This window comes from Pan troglodytes, chromosome 11 (genome assembly GCF_028858775.2).
Source record: "Pan troglodytes isolate AG18354 chromosome 11, NHGRI_mPanTro3-v2.0_pri, whole genome shotgun sequence".
NCBI lineage: Eukaryota > Metazoa > Chordata > Mammalia > Primates > Hominidae > Pan > Pan troglodytes.
In genome coordinates, this window is record NC_072409.2 from 41,211,676 (window position 1) to 41,227,508 (window position 15,833).

General features: G+C 42.6%; 2 protein-coding genes across 17 annotated transcripts in view; both read right to left on the minus strand.

The window, feature by feature from the left end:
* Nucleotides 1-6,799, minus strand: part of CCDC180 (coiled-coil domain containing 180) — an 84,000-nt gene extending 77,201 nt beyond the window's left edge. For 14 of the 15 annotated variants that reach the window (XM_063788481.1, XM_063788479.1, XM_063788487.1 and 11 more), the window contains exons 1-3: nucleotides 5,521-5,866; nucleotides 4,092-4,255; nucleotides 3,210-3,356 (exon numbers count right to left, since the gene is read on the minus strand). In XM_063788481.1, the coding sequence (XP_063644551.1) occupies nucleotides 3,210-3,356; nucleotides 4,092-4,255; nucleotides 5,521-5,765 (556 nt within the window). In that variant the 5' untranslated portion in view covers nucleotides 5,766-5,866. Of the gene's footprint in view, nucleotides 1-3,209; nucleotides 3,357-4,091; nucleotides 4,256-5,520; nucleotides 5,867-6,708 lie in introns of those variants that run through there. The other variant, XM_520133.7, reaches the window with a different exon arrangement.
* LOC107976733 (stimulated by retinoic acid gene 6 protein-like) overlaps nucleotides 6,709-15,833 on the minus strand; it is a 52,222-nt gene continuing 43,097 nt past the window's right edge. For both annotated transcript variants that reach the window (XM_016961293.3, XM_016961292.3), the window contains 4 exons: nucleotides 10,425-10,500; nucleotides 7,531-7,612; nucleotides 7,294-7,342; nucleotides 6,709-6,825 (listed from right to left, as the gene is read on the minus strand). In XM_016961293.3, coding sequence (XP_016816782.1) covers nucleotides 10,456-10,500 — 45 coding nt within the window. In that variant the 3' untranslated portion in view covers nucleotides 6,709-6,825; nucleotides 7,294-7,342; nucleotides 7,531-7,612; nucleotides 10,425-10,455. The remainder of the gene's footprint in view (nucleotides 6,826-7,293; nucleotides 7,343-7,530; nucleotides 7,613-10,424; nucleotides 10,501-15,833) is intronic.

Genomic DNA, 15,833 nt, shown 5'->3' on the forward strand with positions numbered 1-15,833 from the left:
GGAAGGCTACCCACGGTCTTCAGACACCTTTGGTGTCTTGTCTGAGCCTGCCTGAGGGTGGCATGGGAATAGAATAAGGTATAGCAGGTAGTCCTGAAGCTCTACTACCTAAGATTGACACTGGATTCTTTTGAATATTGTGCTTCTCTTAATACATTCTATGTCTACCTCATCTCATCCCTAGAAAGCAGTGAGGCCTAGTGGTCCCAAAATAAAGATTCTTCATGTTGAGTGTCTTCATCTAGCATGATCTCCAAACTCCCAGGAAACTTCAAAGCTGGAAGGTATGCCTTGCCTTTTCCCCAACACAAATAAGAAATGCCCTATGTCACATCCTGTAGATTCCAGCTCCCATGCCACTTCCTCTGGAAAGTCTTCACTAACTTTACACAGGCAGAATTAGTAATTTTCTTTTCCAAGTCTCCACAGAACTTTGTACAAGCCCATGTTATTACATATAGTGGGTTGGATCACAGACAGCTGTTTACATATTAGCCTCCTCAATTCACGGCAAGGTTTCCCATGGGTATTCACTCACTATTCATTCAAACCATGATGCCAGGATTGATTTTGGTAAGTGAATTCATACTCAAAAGAATTATTCATCTTGATCTCATTATTTTATTCATTCCAAGATCTTATTATGTTATAGGTGTGTGCTTGGTGATAGTAAGCAAAACCTGAGAAGGCCTCTTTCTTCATGGAGCTGATATCTTAGTGAGGGGGTGAGCAGATATTAATCAGATCATCACGAAGTGTTATATGACAAATAACAATAGTTAATATCTATTGAGAGTTTAGGATGTGAGACACTATCTTAAGAGTGTTTGTCTCTATTAACTCATTTTTTTCCTCAAAACAATTTTAGGTGTTAGGGGGTATTACTCTCTTTTTATAGATAAGAAAAGTGAATAAAGGCAAAGTAATTGAGCTGCTGGCACACACCTACAAAGTGGTGGCATGAGAATCCCAACACTTTGAGTCTTGGTTTTCTCAGTTTCTAAAAAGCAGGATGATAAAGCTCAGTTACAGAGATTAAACTAAGAGACAATGCTGGCAAACACCTAGCAACAGGACTAGGTTTTACATTAGGTGCTTAACAATAACAACTGAATTACAATTGCTCTTGGATTCATGAGGGGAATGGGGATTCCCCTTTGTCTTGTTGGTGGGATCCTCATAATATCTGCAGAAGCTTCATAAGGAATTTTGAATGGACAGATTTTGTACAGGTCCTAGGCCAGGTTTTTGTGCTTCAGCATGAAATGTGGTTAAGTACTGGGCTTTGCACAGGACAAATGTCCAAGCCTCCTGGCATGACATTTGGCCCTTCTTGGGATGGTCCTGGCCAGCCCCTAGAGTTCTGTACCCCGACATGTCACATGGCTCACCCTCCTCAAACATGCTTGGGGCTTGCTTGCTCACAGAACTTTACTCTTGTGATCCCCCACCTGGAATACCTGCCTACCCTGTCTTTGTATCTTCAGACAGGTGGCTTTTCCAAGTAATCCCACCCTTATTAGAGAGAATCTGTGCATCTTCTTCTTTTTTTTTTTTTTGAGACGGAGTCTCGCTCTGTCGGCGGGATCTCGGCTCACTGCAAGCTCCGCCTCCCGGGTTCACGCCATTCTCCTGCCTCAGCCTCCCGAGTAGCTGGGACTACAGGCGCCCGCCACCATGCCTGGCTAATTTTTTGTATTTTTAGTAGAGGTGGGGTTTCACTGTGTTAGCCAGGATGGTCTCGATCTCCTGACCTCATGATCCGCCCGCCTCTGCCTCCCAAAGTGCTGGGATTACAGGCGTGAGCCACCACGCCCGGCAATCTGTGCATCTTCTTTATGACTAACGCCCAAGTTAGCTCTGATCCATTCCTCATCTCAGTGGCAATGGGAGAGAAAGCCTGTTGTGTGCCTGCTTGTCTAAAAACACTGGGGACCAGGATCATGGATTTCCTTTTTTTCCATCCACCATAAAGCCTGGCAAGAAGCAATGAGGGTACTGTCAGATTGAAATCCACATTCTGTTCCAGAGAAAAATTAGGATCTGATGGTTAAAATTCTCCTGATGTACACATTTTACCACCTTCTCCAGTGACATAAAATTCTGCTTTGTAGGTAAACTAAGTGCTTTTTAACAAGTAACTCTCCAAGGCTGCCTACCCACAATGGATAGTGGAAGTCATTAATGGGTAAAGTTTGTTCAACAGACTTTTCTTCAGTTTTTTAATCTTTTTTGCCAAGGGAGTGAAATAGTCCTGAAACTTCATCCCTCAGCCCAGGTGGCCATCCCATGAGTGACCATTGTTGTCTGCCATCTGCATGGATGGTGCCTGTGCCATCCCATTTCATTGCAGGGGACAGCTGCTGGTTAGATTGAGCCCTCTCTTGGTGGCAGATGTCCTAGCCTGGCTTTGGAGCAGATGATGGGGGCCAGCATCAGCTCTCCGAGCATGCCATCAGAATTTGGGACTCCTGGGAACTGTGCCCTAGTTTTAATTTTCTGTGCATGGTGAGTCTTGGGTTGTTGATTAGGGTCTGCAACAGGAACCACCTTGTTCTGGACCTAGCTGAGACATGGGGACCTAGGATAGAATCAGAGCAGACAGACTGAAGGAGTGAGGGGTCTCAGGGAGGGGAACTCCCTCTCCAAAGTGTTTGAAAGGGCTGCCTGGAATGTGTAAGATGTGGCACATTCATGTGAGACTAGGACTCCTGCAGACATGAGGGAGGTCGAAGGGATGTAAGTTGTCCTTTAGAATTGAGTATCTGCAGTGTTGGGAATAGCAATGAACACAGTCTGAGCCCTACAGAGGCAGAGAGCCTCAGAGATCTTGTGGTAAGCAGCAGGGCAGAATCATCAAAATGTAGCCTCATCTTGGAAGACATCTGCCATGTAGCCTGGGATATGGGTTGGAGACTCAAACACATGGGATATGGAGAACTCCACTAGCAGAGCTAGAGTTCACTTCCAGGAACAAGGCAGGAGACCAGTTAACAGGACAAGGACACAAAGCCTGAGTGGGTCCCATCGTCAGGTTGACTGGGAGCTAAGCCTCCTGGGCTTCCTAGCTCAAGGGCACCCAGGGCATGGAGTATAGAGAAAAGGAGCAGGAAAAGCGGAACCTGGGGCACCTCAGGGATCCCAGGGAGCCTCAGGGTATTTACTTCCTGGGGTCTGAATCCAGCGTAGGTTCAAACAGGAGCCGTTACCTGCCGATTGATTTAGGCACCAGTATTTGGTGCTCTGCTGCAGCTTCTTCTCCCTGTGATTTGTGATCAGGATGTGGCAAAAGCTGACAAGCACAGGGTTGATGTGATAATGGTCCATGTAGAGCATCCCAATCCATGCACTGAACCCTGAAATTCAGAGGCAGGTCAGGCCAGGCAGTACCTCCTGACATGGCCCCATTTGTGCTTTTCATGATATAACTGCAGAGCCAGTTTGCTCTCCAATGGTGCCTGAGTCTTTTCTGAGAATCTAGAAAATGAGGTATAAAGATCTGCAGGACTCTTAGAGATCATATTCTAATCTGCCCATTTTATGGGGAGCTCAAAGCTCAAAGGGTTAGGAGCTGCTGTGGTTAATCCCAAGCAAGCATCAGTACATTTATTGAATAGATGAGTGAATGAATGACTGTGGGCTCAAAACAGAACAAAAACTACTTTTGCTTCCTCAGAAATGGCTTTGAATTTGCAGCATTTCAACTGAATGGAACATCTTCTGCACTGTTTCCAACTAACAACACTAATAATTCTGAGATATGTTCTTCCTAAAAATTTTCAGAGCTGTGCATTCATAAATTAACTTCTAAGTGTTCAGACAGAATTTGACTACCTTTGACTACTCCTCCTGTATACCCCAAAGGTCTGCCAAATGGGCAGGAATTTAATAGCCTTGAACTCTCTTTTGACCAGGGGGCTGCATGTGTCTTTACTACTCAGCTTTATAGCCTCTGCTTGAAGATAAACTCTGAGCATAAATGAAAGGCATGAACTCTGGGCCTCTGATACTCGTCTTCCCAGGCAGCTGCCACAGAGGTGCAAGACCAGCCCTCTCCAGAGGATGTGGCCAGGTGGGTGCTGGTCACTTACCCATGTCTGCTCCCTCATAGCCACTCTGCATGATGGTCCTGTCGATGCGGGCAATCAGCCACATGCCAAGGAGGCAACTGATGAGCAGCCTGGAAAGGCAGGCACCCAGGCCCAGCAGCACGTTGTAGAAGAACAGAAAGTAGTTGAAGTTGTGGAACGCTTTCCTGCAAACAGAAGCCAGCCCAAGGCACCAACTTTCAACCTTTCAGTAGAGCAAGGTTGCTAGGCAGGTAGCCTCTGGAGTCCCCCAGACCCAGGGTCAAATCCTGCAGGTCCAGGCTCAAAGCTTTGTGACCTCGTGCCATAAAGGGGAGCTGATTGCCCTCACCTCACAGCACTGGTGTGAGGAATGGCTCAGGTACAGTGTGGGGGCCACTGAGCACAGTGAAGAATGTATGTCAGTGGGGACAGTCACTGTTTCATGCGATCCTTGGAGTTTGAGGCTTCCTGCATGATAAGGAATTTCACAGGGCTGCAGCTGGGTCAGTGATTATGGCAGAGGGTGGGGCTTCCCCACTGTCTGTTGCGAGGGACCTATTCCTAGCTGCAGCTGTTCCAAAGTCTTCCAAAGGAAATTTCCCAAATGACCGCCTGATCATGTGGTTTCCTGTTGCCTCTGGAATAAAGCCCAAATTTTGCATCCTGAGTTTCAGCCCCCTCACTGCCCCCAGGGGTGTGGTCTTGTCACTTTGTGTCCCCTTCCTGTCACTAAGTCCACTGCATGGCAACCATTTGCGATTCTCACTCTTCTAACACATCCTGACCTTTTGTGGCTTCCTGCCTTTGTCCTTGCGGTGTTGGCTGCCGGCCATACCCTCTCCTCTTCTCTGCCTGTAGAAATCCTACCATTCTGCTGACCTCAGCTCCAGAGTCCCATCTGCAGTGGCATTAACCACCCTCGCCTCTCCTCCTCCGGGTTTCTCTTGTATTCCTTTTGCACTCCCTGGCATCCTCTGTCCTTGTTGTTTATGTGCCTGTTGTCTGTTCCAGTGGACTGAGCTTCTTACAGGCAGATTGCGTTGGGATTATTTCTTTATCCCCATGCCCATGTTGTTCCCCCAATGAATGGATGGCTTTGAATGAATGAATTAGAAAGGATTTCCACGTGCTGGGCACTATTGTTCTAAGTTCATATTTTAACACAGTTCATCCTCACAATGCCTCTTTGACGTATGCACAATTATTTGTAAATGGGGAAACTGAGGTTCATAGATGTTGAGTAAGCTCCCACATGTCACATGGCTCCTAAGGGGTAGAGCCAGGATCTGGACCCCGGCAGTCCAGCTCCAGAGCCCCCCACTGACCCACTGTACCTCACCCTCTCAGAGTGTAGAGCCTGCCCAGGAACCTGTCATGGGGGACAGGGAAGAACCCAGAGATGGCTGAAGCCAAAGGCCTACAATTCCCTCATTCCCTCCTTAACTGTCACCTGTTGTTGAGAGCCAGGGGCTTCTGCTTGTCAGCCGTGCCCAGCTTTGGCTGTAGGAAGAAGCTGGCAGCGATACACATCTGCAGGATCATGAGACCCACAACGATGGATATTGTGAGGCTGAAACACAGGGTGGGGCCATCCTGAGGCAGCCTTTTCCCTTCTGCCAGATCCTTCTCTGATGCCCAGTGAGAGAGAGGAGACAGGTTGACCACCCGGCAGGACAATGGTAATGTGAGTTCCATGCTTTACGCTTACAAGGCATTCCCACGCCCACTGTGCAGAGGAGAAAACTGAGGCTTACAAAGGGGAGGTGACCTTCCCAAGACCATATGGTTAGGTCTTCTAGCTCCAGATCACAGACCATTACTCCAGGATTTCACTGATGTCCCTTTCACCAGGGGTGGCAGCTGGGTGAGTGGTTTAACAGGCTGGGAATTAAAAAATGGAATGCAGTTCTCGGAAGTTCCTGAGAAGACCACAAGAGAGTGGACAGGACAGGCTCTGCCCCCAACTCACAGGTGGTTCGAGGCAAGTATGGAATCAAGAAGCTCAGAGTAGGGAGGGGCCCCAGAGAGCACTGCATGCTGTGTTGACATCCCCTAGAGTGGCAATGAGAGGTAGTGGCTAAAAGGAGGCTTTGGTTTCAGATTGCCCAGCTCCCAATCCTGAGTCCTCCCCCTGCTTGGAGGAAACGCTCAGTCTCTCTGTGCGTCTGTTCCCTGGTCTGCAAAATGGAAGGTAACACAAGCACCAAGTTCATAGGCTATTATGAGAAAAGATGCATACTAAATGCTCAATGAAGCCAACATTACTTTGTCTTCCAGATATGTAAACTGAGGTGCAGAGAAGTGGAATAACTTACCCCAGGTCACACAGCAGATCCAAAAGCTTTGCCAGGATTCCCTGCTTCCTTCCATCATACTGTCTTGCCTCTCATTTTACTTTCCTAAACCTCAATTTTCCCAGCTGGAAAATGGACATATGTATCCCCCACCCCATACATGGTTGTGAGGGCATTGTGGAATGGTGTGAGAGGCAGCCTTTTGTGAACGCTGTTTCCCCCCACCATGAGTTACTATCATGGCCCATCTCTGGGTCAGGGCCAAGACCATGGGTCCACATAGCAGCTGGGGGGACCCCAACTCTCAGAACATGTCAATGACAGGATACCCGCCCAGCACTTACATCCCGATGCCCAGCCCTTGCAGCATTTCCAGGCCCTGGTTTGGACGATGGGTAGCACCAGGCTGTACATGATTGCCATGCCACATAGGCTCTGTACCATGTGAATGATGAGGTAGCCTAGGAGTGAAGGGAGCCAGTGGTAACTCAAGGTCCTTCGTGAGCTACCCCCTATACCCCTCCTTGCAGGCCACCCTCTACCCTCCTCCCGCCAGACACCCTGGCACGCTTGCTTATCTGTTTCTTCTACTGGCAAGGCCTCACCTTCCTTCCTGTTCACTTCCTACTCTACCTGCCAGGTGCAGTTCGAGTGTCAACTCCCCTAGAAGGCACCTGAGCCCTGCCCTGGGGCTGGATAGTCACTTTCTTCTCTGGGTCACCACCACCCTTAGCATATGAACTCCCTGGGTTCAGGACGGGTGGTGAGGAGGACCTCGAGACTATGTTTCTCCTTCTGTCCTGAAGGTCCCTCAAGGGCAGAGGCTAGGGCTGCTTCTGACCACCTCTCTCCTCCCCACTCACAGCCAGGACTTCCTAGGTGATGAAGGGATGTGTGCTGAATTGGATGGGTCACATAACGGCACTTACCCCACAGAATATAGGCTATTTGCCAGCCAGAGTACCTTGCAATGGCCACCTGAGGTTTAAAAGGAAAAAAGAGGTCTCAGAGCAGGAGGAAAACTTCATCACCTCTGCAACATGTGCCCAGCATCCCTTTCTCATTGGAAGTTCACCCACCAATCCAGTGAGGCAGGTGTCATGCTCACCCTCAGGTTTTGGCATATGGCTTAGTCTCAGATCAGAGAGAGACCTTGGCAGACTCACCATGCTCTCCGACGAGGCCGGGTTATGGAACTTCAAAGGAAGAAAATGTTTATCTCCTGCCCATAGCCTCTTCATGTGCTTTCTGGAAAAGACGTAGGACATTAAGTAGTACCCATAACTGATGGCTCTTTGTGCATAATTGGAGTCCCATAGATAGCACAGTAAGACCTGCGGGGCTGATGGTATGCACCCTAGCCTCCCTGTGCTGATTGCAGCTCACCAGGTAGCCCCAGGACTGCATTAAAAGTCTTGATCTTTAGTCTAGATTATATTTTGTAAAAATAATATGTATTTATTGAGTCATAATGGTGACTGAATCTGATAGATGAGATTATGTGTGGCTTGTTTCTTTTTCTTTTCTTTCTGTCCTTTCTTTCCTTTTTCTCTTTTTCTTTCCTTTCTTTCTCTTTCTTTCTTCCTTCCCTCCCTCCCTTTCTTCTTTCTTTTCTTTTCTTTCTTCCTTTCCTTCCTTCCTTTTTTCCTTCCTTCCTTTTTTTTTTTTTTTTTTTTGACAGGGTTTCACTCTGTCACCCAGGCTGGAGTACAGTGGCACCATTTTGGCTCACTGCAACCTCTGCCTCCTGGGCTCAAGTGATCCTCCCACCTCAGCCTCCCAAGTAGTTGGGACTACAGGCACATGCCACCATGCCCAGCTAATTTTTTTATTTTAATTTTTTGTAGAGACAGGGTCTCACTATACTGCCCAGGCTGGTCTCAAATTCCTGGACTCAAGCCATCCTCCTGCCTAGGCCTCCCAACGTGCTAGGATTACAGGTGTGAGCCACTGCACCTGGCGTATTTTTCTTTCTATATTTTCTTATTTTTCTATGATGAATATGTATTACCTATGTAGTAAGATTTAAAGACAGTTGAAAACGTAGCCAGCTGTGGTGGCATGTGCCTTTAGTCCCAGCTACTCGGGAGGCTGTGGCAGGAGAATTACTTAAACCTGGGGGGCAGAGGTTGCAGTGAGCCAAGATCACGCCACTGCACTCCAGCCTGGGTGACAGACCAAGACTCTGTCAAATAAATAAATAAATAAATAAAGTTGAAAACAGAAAACCAATTTCACTGATTGCCTAACCTTATAACAATGTAAAGGAAAATGAAAAAGGGGAAACAACCCCTCACAATCCCACCCCTTACAAGTCACAGCTTCATTTTTCAATGTTCTAGTCCAGTCCTTGGCCCTGTGCATAAAGGTGAGGTTGACAGCATTATGTTCATAGTCTATACTCATATTTGTGTCCTAGTTTTTTAATTTCACATTCTCTCTCCAGCAGTTTTCAGCCTGTTTTGTACTTTTCATGACCACTAAATTGGAAAGACTTGGAACAAATACAGAATGTAAATATCTCAATAATAATTTTTGTATATATTACATGTTGAAATGATAATATTTGAGATATATTGGATTAAATAAAACATTATTAAGACTAATGTAACCTGTCTATTTTTAGTTTTTAAACAGAGGCTACTAGAACTTTCAAAATTGAACATGTGAATTTCATTTTGTTTCTGTTTGGCAGCATGGAGTTGAGTGTGGTACCACCAATACATACAACACACACAGAGCACACACTCATATTTGCATTGTGCATGGAAAATTTCTGGAAGTATGCACAGAGAACAGTTAACAGTGGTTATCTTAGGGCAAAAAATTAGGGGTTTGAGGAGGAGGAAGACATTTTTTGTAATATTTTTTAACGCACCTGTATGTAGGTTGGAATAATAAAAACTACAATGCTGACACAATGCTAGTGCTCTACAGTTTGTAGTGTGTTTCTCATCCTTGGTGTCCTCTGCCCCATGGTTCTGATAAGGAAGCAGGGCAGGCATCATCACTCCTGGGTGACAGGTAGGGGCAGGGGCAGCCTGGACAGGAATGCAGGCCTCCTCTCCCTGTGCCCTTGGCCACACATCCATGTCCATGCAGCTTCCTTTGCATCGTGCTTGTCCCTGGTTGTGCTCAAATGTCTCAGTGAATATCTCCCAGCCACATGCAGACTAATGACGGAAGGAGGAGACATGTGCACACATCAGGCAGGGCAGAGGGAGTAGCAGTATCCAGACCACCTGTGGGGTCCAGTGAGAAGAAAGTAGAGAAAGGGAGCAAGGCAGGGCTGGTGGAGAGCTGGGACCCTTCCTCTGCAAGAGACTCACCCTTTGGGCAGGCATATGAGGAGGATGTAAAGGCAGGATGCTCTTCAGAGCTGGATATTGGCCTGGGCTTCCTGTAAGACTGTGTGTGTGTGCGTGCGTGTGTGCGTGCATGTGTGTGTGTGTGTGTGTGAGAGAGAGAGAGAGAGAGAGGTGACCAGCAGGTACCTAAAACCCAACTGATATCTGCGTGCAAATGCTCACACCATGTTTAAAGCCATTCCCTCTTCCTATACTGCTTTTCTTGAGATTGATGTCCCTTGTCCCCTTGATTCAATATTCACTGATGTTCCCTTGAGCCAGATTCACCTGCTGGGGACCCAGTGTTACTAGCCCTGTAGAGCAAGGCAGGTCTGATACCCAATAGAGGTGTCTGAGTGTACAAGAAATAACAAGGTCTCTGGGGTCAGAAAGACTTGATCATCTGCTAATTGCTTGGGCAAGTTATTTAATCTGGTTGATTTTCAGCTTTCTCAACTGTAAAAATAGGGATGAAAGTACTTATCCCTCAGGGTTGTTGTGAAATTCAAGTGAAGACTCTAAGCATAATGTTAGCTCATTGTAGAAGTTCAAATCAATAATGCTTTTCTTCTTCCTACTAAAAGATGTGGTTAGTCCTGGACCTTGCATTCACTTCCTAGGCCCACTGCAGGCACTATTTGGAGATTCTGAGGAAGGCTTGTCATACGTATTCCTGGTGAAAGACAAACAAATGACTCTGAGAGTGCTCTTACCTGTAACAGACCAAAATGTGGAACAGATAGCTCACACACGTGAGAGAGGCGGGCAAAATGGTCGCCACCCAGACTCCTGAAATATGAAAAGTGATATGAGAAACCTTGAAAAATAAACATGAAATAGAATTTTTAAAAATGCGGAATCCTGCACCAGAAAGTTCTAAGCAAATCAAGTAGACTTTAACACATTTCTTGTGTAAGTAAACTTTTGCTCATTTTCTGTTTTATTTTAGCTGCACACACCCTTAGTATAGTTCCTGCATACTCCTCTCATTTTGTACTAATATTTTCGCTCTACAGTGAAGAAAGGAAGAAAAGTTATGGAGTATTTCCCACATATCATACATAGCCTCTGTGCATGAAAAACATATTTGACCTCTAATTGCCACTTTTTTGGGAGGGATGTTGGTTATACCTCAACCGGGTACCAAGATAGCTGGGATCAAGATGTCTTGCCTATTCACTCACCCACCCTTCAGCAAGTTTTGATATTGAGAATCTAATTTGCTTTTAGAGAGATTGTGTGCGTTCATGAGAGAGGGATGTAGAAACAGGGAAGTAGGACGATTTGTTGGTTTAAAAACTTGTGTAGAAGTTGATTATCAATAGGTGCAAAAAAAGTATTTGACAAAATCCAACATCTCTTTACAATTAAAAACATTCAACATCTGGTGTTCTGTTGCACAGTACAGAAACTATAGTTAACAATAATGTGTTGTATATTTCAAAATAGCTAGAAGACAGGATTTTGAATGTTCTCACCATAAATAAATGATAAATGTCTGAGGGGATGGGTTTACTCATTTAATCATCAGTCAATGTATATACATATCTAAACATCACACTGTATCTAATAAATATGTACAATTTTTATGTGTCAATTAAAAACAAAACAAAACAAAACAAAACACTACTCAACCTATTAGGAATACAAAATAACTTCCTTAGCCTGATAAAGAGCATCTGCTAAAAACCCACAGCTAACATCATACTTGGCAGTAAAAGACTGAATGCTTTCCCCCTAACCTCAAGAACAACAACAACAAAAAAAAAACATATCTACTCTCCTCTAGCCAAAATTGTACTAGAGGTTTGAGCCAGTGCAATTAGGCAAGAAAAAGAATATAAAATGCATCCAGATTGGAAAGGAAAAAATAAAACTCTATTCACAAATGCCATGATCTCATATATAGAAAAAGCAGGAAATATACAAAAAAACTATTAGAACTAATAAATGAGTACAGTAAGGTTTATAGAACACAAAAGAAATATATAAAAGTCAATTGTATTTCTATATACAAGCAATGAACAATCTGAAAATGAAATAAGAAAATGATTGCATTTACAATAGTATCAAAAATAATAATATTAAATTTAGCAAAAGAATGTAGAACTCATACACTGAAAACCACAAAAGATTTTGAAAAAAAATTAAAGAAGACATAAATTACTGGGAAGACTTCCCATGTTCACATATAGGATATTCATTGTTAACACGGCAATATTACCCAAATGGATCTATAGATTCAACTCAATCCCTATCAGAATTCAAATGCCATCTTAGCATTAATTGACCAGTTCATCCTAATATTCATATAAAACTGAAGGAACCAAGAACAGGCAATAAAATTCTGAAAAAGAAAAAGAAAATTACAGGACTTGCTGTTTCTAATTTCAAACTTACTACAAAGTTACAGTAATGAAGGCACTGTGATACTGACATGAGGACAGACAAATAGATCAATGGAATAGAATTGAGAATCCAAAATAAACCCTCATACTTATGGTCAATTTATTATCAACACAGATGACAAGACAATTCAATGGGGCAAAAATGTGTTTTTTGACAAATGGTGCTGGAACAACTTGATATTCACATGCAAAACAATGAAATTAGACTCCTACCTCAAATCATACATAAAAATGAGCTCAAAATGGATCAAAGGCCTAAATGTAAGAGCTAAAACTAAAAAAGTCTTAGAAGAAAATATGAGAAAAATCCCTGTGACCTTGGGTTAGACAATGGTTTCTTAGATATGACACCAAAAGCACAAGTGACATAAGAAAAAACAGATATGTTTGGCTTCATCGAAATTGGAAACATTTGTGTTTCAAAAGATATCATCAAGAAAAGTGAAAAAGTAACCCACAAAATGGGAGAAAACATTTTCAAATCATGTATCTCATAAGGGATTTGTATACAAATTATTAAGCACACTTACAGCTCAATAAATAAACAAATAATGCAATTTTTAAATCATCAAAGAATCTGAATAGACATTTCTCAAAAGAATATATACAAATGGCCAGTACGTGTAAAAGTACATGTAAAGATACCAAACATTATTAGCCACTAAAGAAATGAAAATAAAAACAATAGTGAGATTCCACTGCATCTCCACTAGATGGCTATAAACAAAAAAGATGGATAATAATAAGTGTTGACAAGGATGTGGAGAAATTGGAATTTCCACAATGCTGGTGAGACTAAACAGTGATACAGCTGCTTTTGAAAACAGTCTAGCAGTTCTCCAAAAGGTTAAACATAGAGTTTTCATGTGTTTAACCGGCTATTCCACTCCTAGATATATACCCAAAATATGTAAAAAAAAAAAAAAAAAAAAAAAAAAACTTGTACATGAATGTTCCTAGCAGTCTTATTTGTAATAGTCAAAAAGTTACAGCAACCCAAATTTTTATCAACTGATGAATGGATAAATAAAATGTATATTCATAGAATGGAACAGTAATTGACAATAAAAAGGAATAAAAAATAATTTAAAAATTTGGACACATGCTGTGATATGGATGAACCTTGCTACGTGAAAGAAGCCTGTCACAAAGGGTGACGTATTGTAAATAGGAGGAATAAGTTCAAGAGATCTATTGTACAACATGGTGACTATAGTTCATAATGATATATTATATTCTACAAAAATGCTGAATGAATGTTAAGTGTTCCATCACAAAAATTGTAACTATTTGAGGTAATATATTTGTCAATTAGCTAGATTTAACCATTTTAAAATGATATATACTTCAAAACATTATGTTTTACAGAATAAATGCATACAATTTTAGAAGTCAGTTTAAAAAATAAATTTGAAAAAGAGATGACATTATCACATTATTCCATTTCTATGATAGAGCTGGAATAGGCAAATCCATAAGGATAGAAAATAGATTCATAGTTGTTTAGGACAGGAAAGGTTGGAGGGAAATGGGTCATGATGTTTTGGGGAGGTGATGAAAAATGTTCTAAATGGTTGCACAATCTTGAGAAAATACTAAAAACCATTGAATGGTACACTTAAATGGATGAATGTATGGAATGTGGGTTATGTCTCCATAAAGGTGTTTCAAGGCCAGGTGCAGTAGCTCACATCTGTAATCATAGCACTCTGGGAGGCCAAAGTGTGAGGACTGCTTGATTGCAGGAATTTGAGACCAGCCTGGGCAACATAGCAAGACCCTGTCTCTACAAAAAAATCAGCAAATTAGCTGGGTGTGGTGGCATGTGCTTGTGGTCCCAGCTACTTGGGAAGCAGAGTGGGAGGATTGCCTGAGCCTGGGAGGTTGAGGCTGCAGTGAGCCATAATCATGCCTCTGAGCCTGAGTGACAGAGTGATACCCTCTCTGGAAAAAAAAAAAAAAAGTTTCTTAAAAAGAAAGAAAATGAAAGTAGATTTCCTTTCCTTTCAAGTTCCAAATGTGTCCTTGTCCTTGTCCCAGGATCACTAGGACTAGGCAAGTGCTACATTCCAAATCTCAACCAACCCAAAACTGCCATAAATCCTACCCCAGAGGATGCAGGGAAAACGTGTTTGGAAGGGAAGGATGAGACGAGTCTGGCTACAAGAAGGGTGAGTGCAGAGTTGCTCCAGCTAACAGCATGAACACCTTATGCATTTAATTTAATGCCTTTATCTTCCCAGGCAAAGGTGAAGTATGGTCAGCTTGAAAGTTTCTCTTGGCAAATGGGTAGCTGTTTTAAAGCTGGAAGAGACCAGGATAAAGAAAAATTTAATGTTTTGATTCTCAAAATGTCTGTATGTGTGATAAATACATCAAAACATGAGTGAACATGGTGATATATTCACCATAAAGCACAGAGACCAAGAAAGTGAAGTTTCCTTTAAAATTTTTTCCGAAAACAGAGATGAAAATGTGTATTTCTAAAAGTAAGATTTAGAATGGGTATCACTGAAATTAAAGATTATAATATACTCTCTCAGTGTTATACTCAGGGACTCATTATGTTGAACATAAATCTCCACTGAAGATGAATAAAACTGTTGAAGGGCAACAGCAAACTATGGTACTGCGGAAGGGGCAGTATCTGTTCAGTGCTCATGTAAAAGGTAACTTTCCATGACACAAATGTGTGATTTCACAGATGAGGAAACTGGGGCCAAGAGAGGGGTCCTGACTTGTCTTATGACACAGAGTGAATGTATCCAGGCATCTTGTCTAGGTCCTTTCTCATCTGGGAATAATGAACAATTCTCATCCCTCCACAGGCAATAGACATAACACTCGAATATGTCATTTTCAAAGAAAGTTTCCATTTTAAGATAAAGTGCCTTTCTTATTGCCTAGGGCAAAGGACCTGAATAGACATTTCTCAAAAGAAGACATACCAATGGCCAACAGGTATATGAAAAAATGTTCATCACCACTAATTATCAGAGAAATACAAATCAAAACCTCAACAAGGTATCATCTTATACTTGTGAGAATGGCTACTATCAAAAAGACAAGAGATAAGTGTTGGCAAGGATGTGGAGAAAAAACAACTCTAGTATACTGTTAGTGTGAATGTAAATTAGTACAACCTTCTGTAAAATAGTATGTAGGTTCCTCAAAAAATTAAAAATACAATTATCATGTGATCCATCAATCTCACTACTGGGTATATATCCAAAGGAAATGAAATCAGTATATTGAAGAGATATCTGCACTACCATTTTCATTGCAGCACTGTTCACAACAGCCAACAGATGGAATCAACCTAAGTGACCAACAACAGATAAATGAATAGAGAAAATGTGTTATACATTATATACAATGAACTACTACTGAGCCTTTAAAAACAAGGAAATCCTGCCATTTGTGACAACATGGATGAACCTGGAGAACATCACATTAAGTGAAATAAGCCAGGCACAGAAAGACAAATACTGCATGATCTCACTTACGTATGGAATCTAAAAGAGGTGAACTCATGAAAGCAGAGTAGAATGGTGGTTATCAGGGGCAAGCAGGGGTGTGTGTAGGGGGGTGGGATTGGGGAGATGTGTGTCAAAGGATACAAAATTTCAGTTAGACAAGAGATTAAGTTAAAGAGATCTATTTTTAAGTGACTTTCAAGTAAAATTTGAAAGATATAAATAAACATTTCATAAA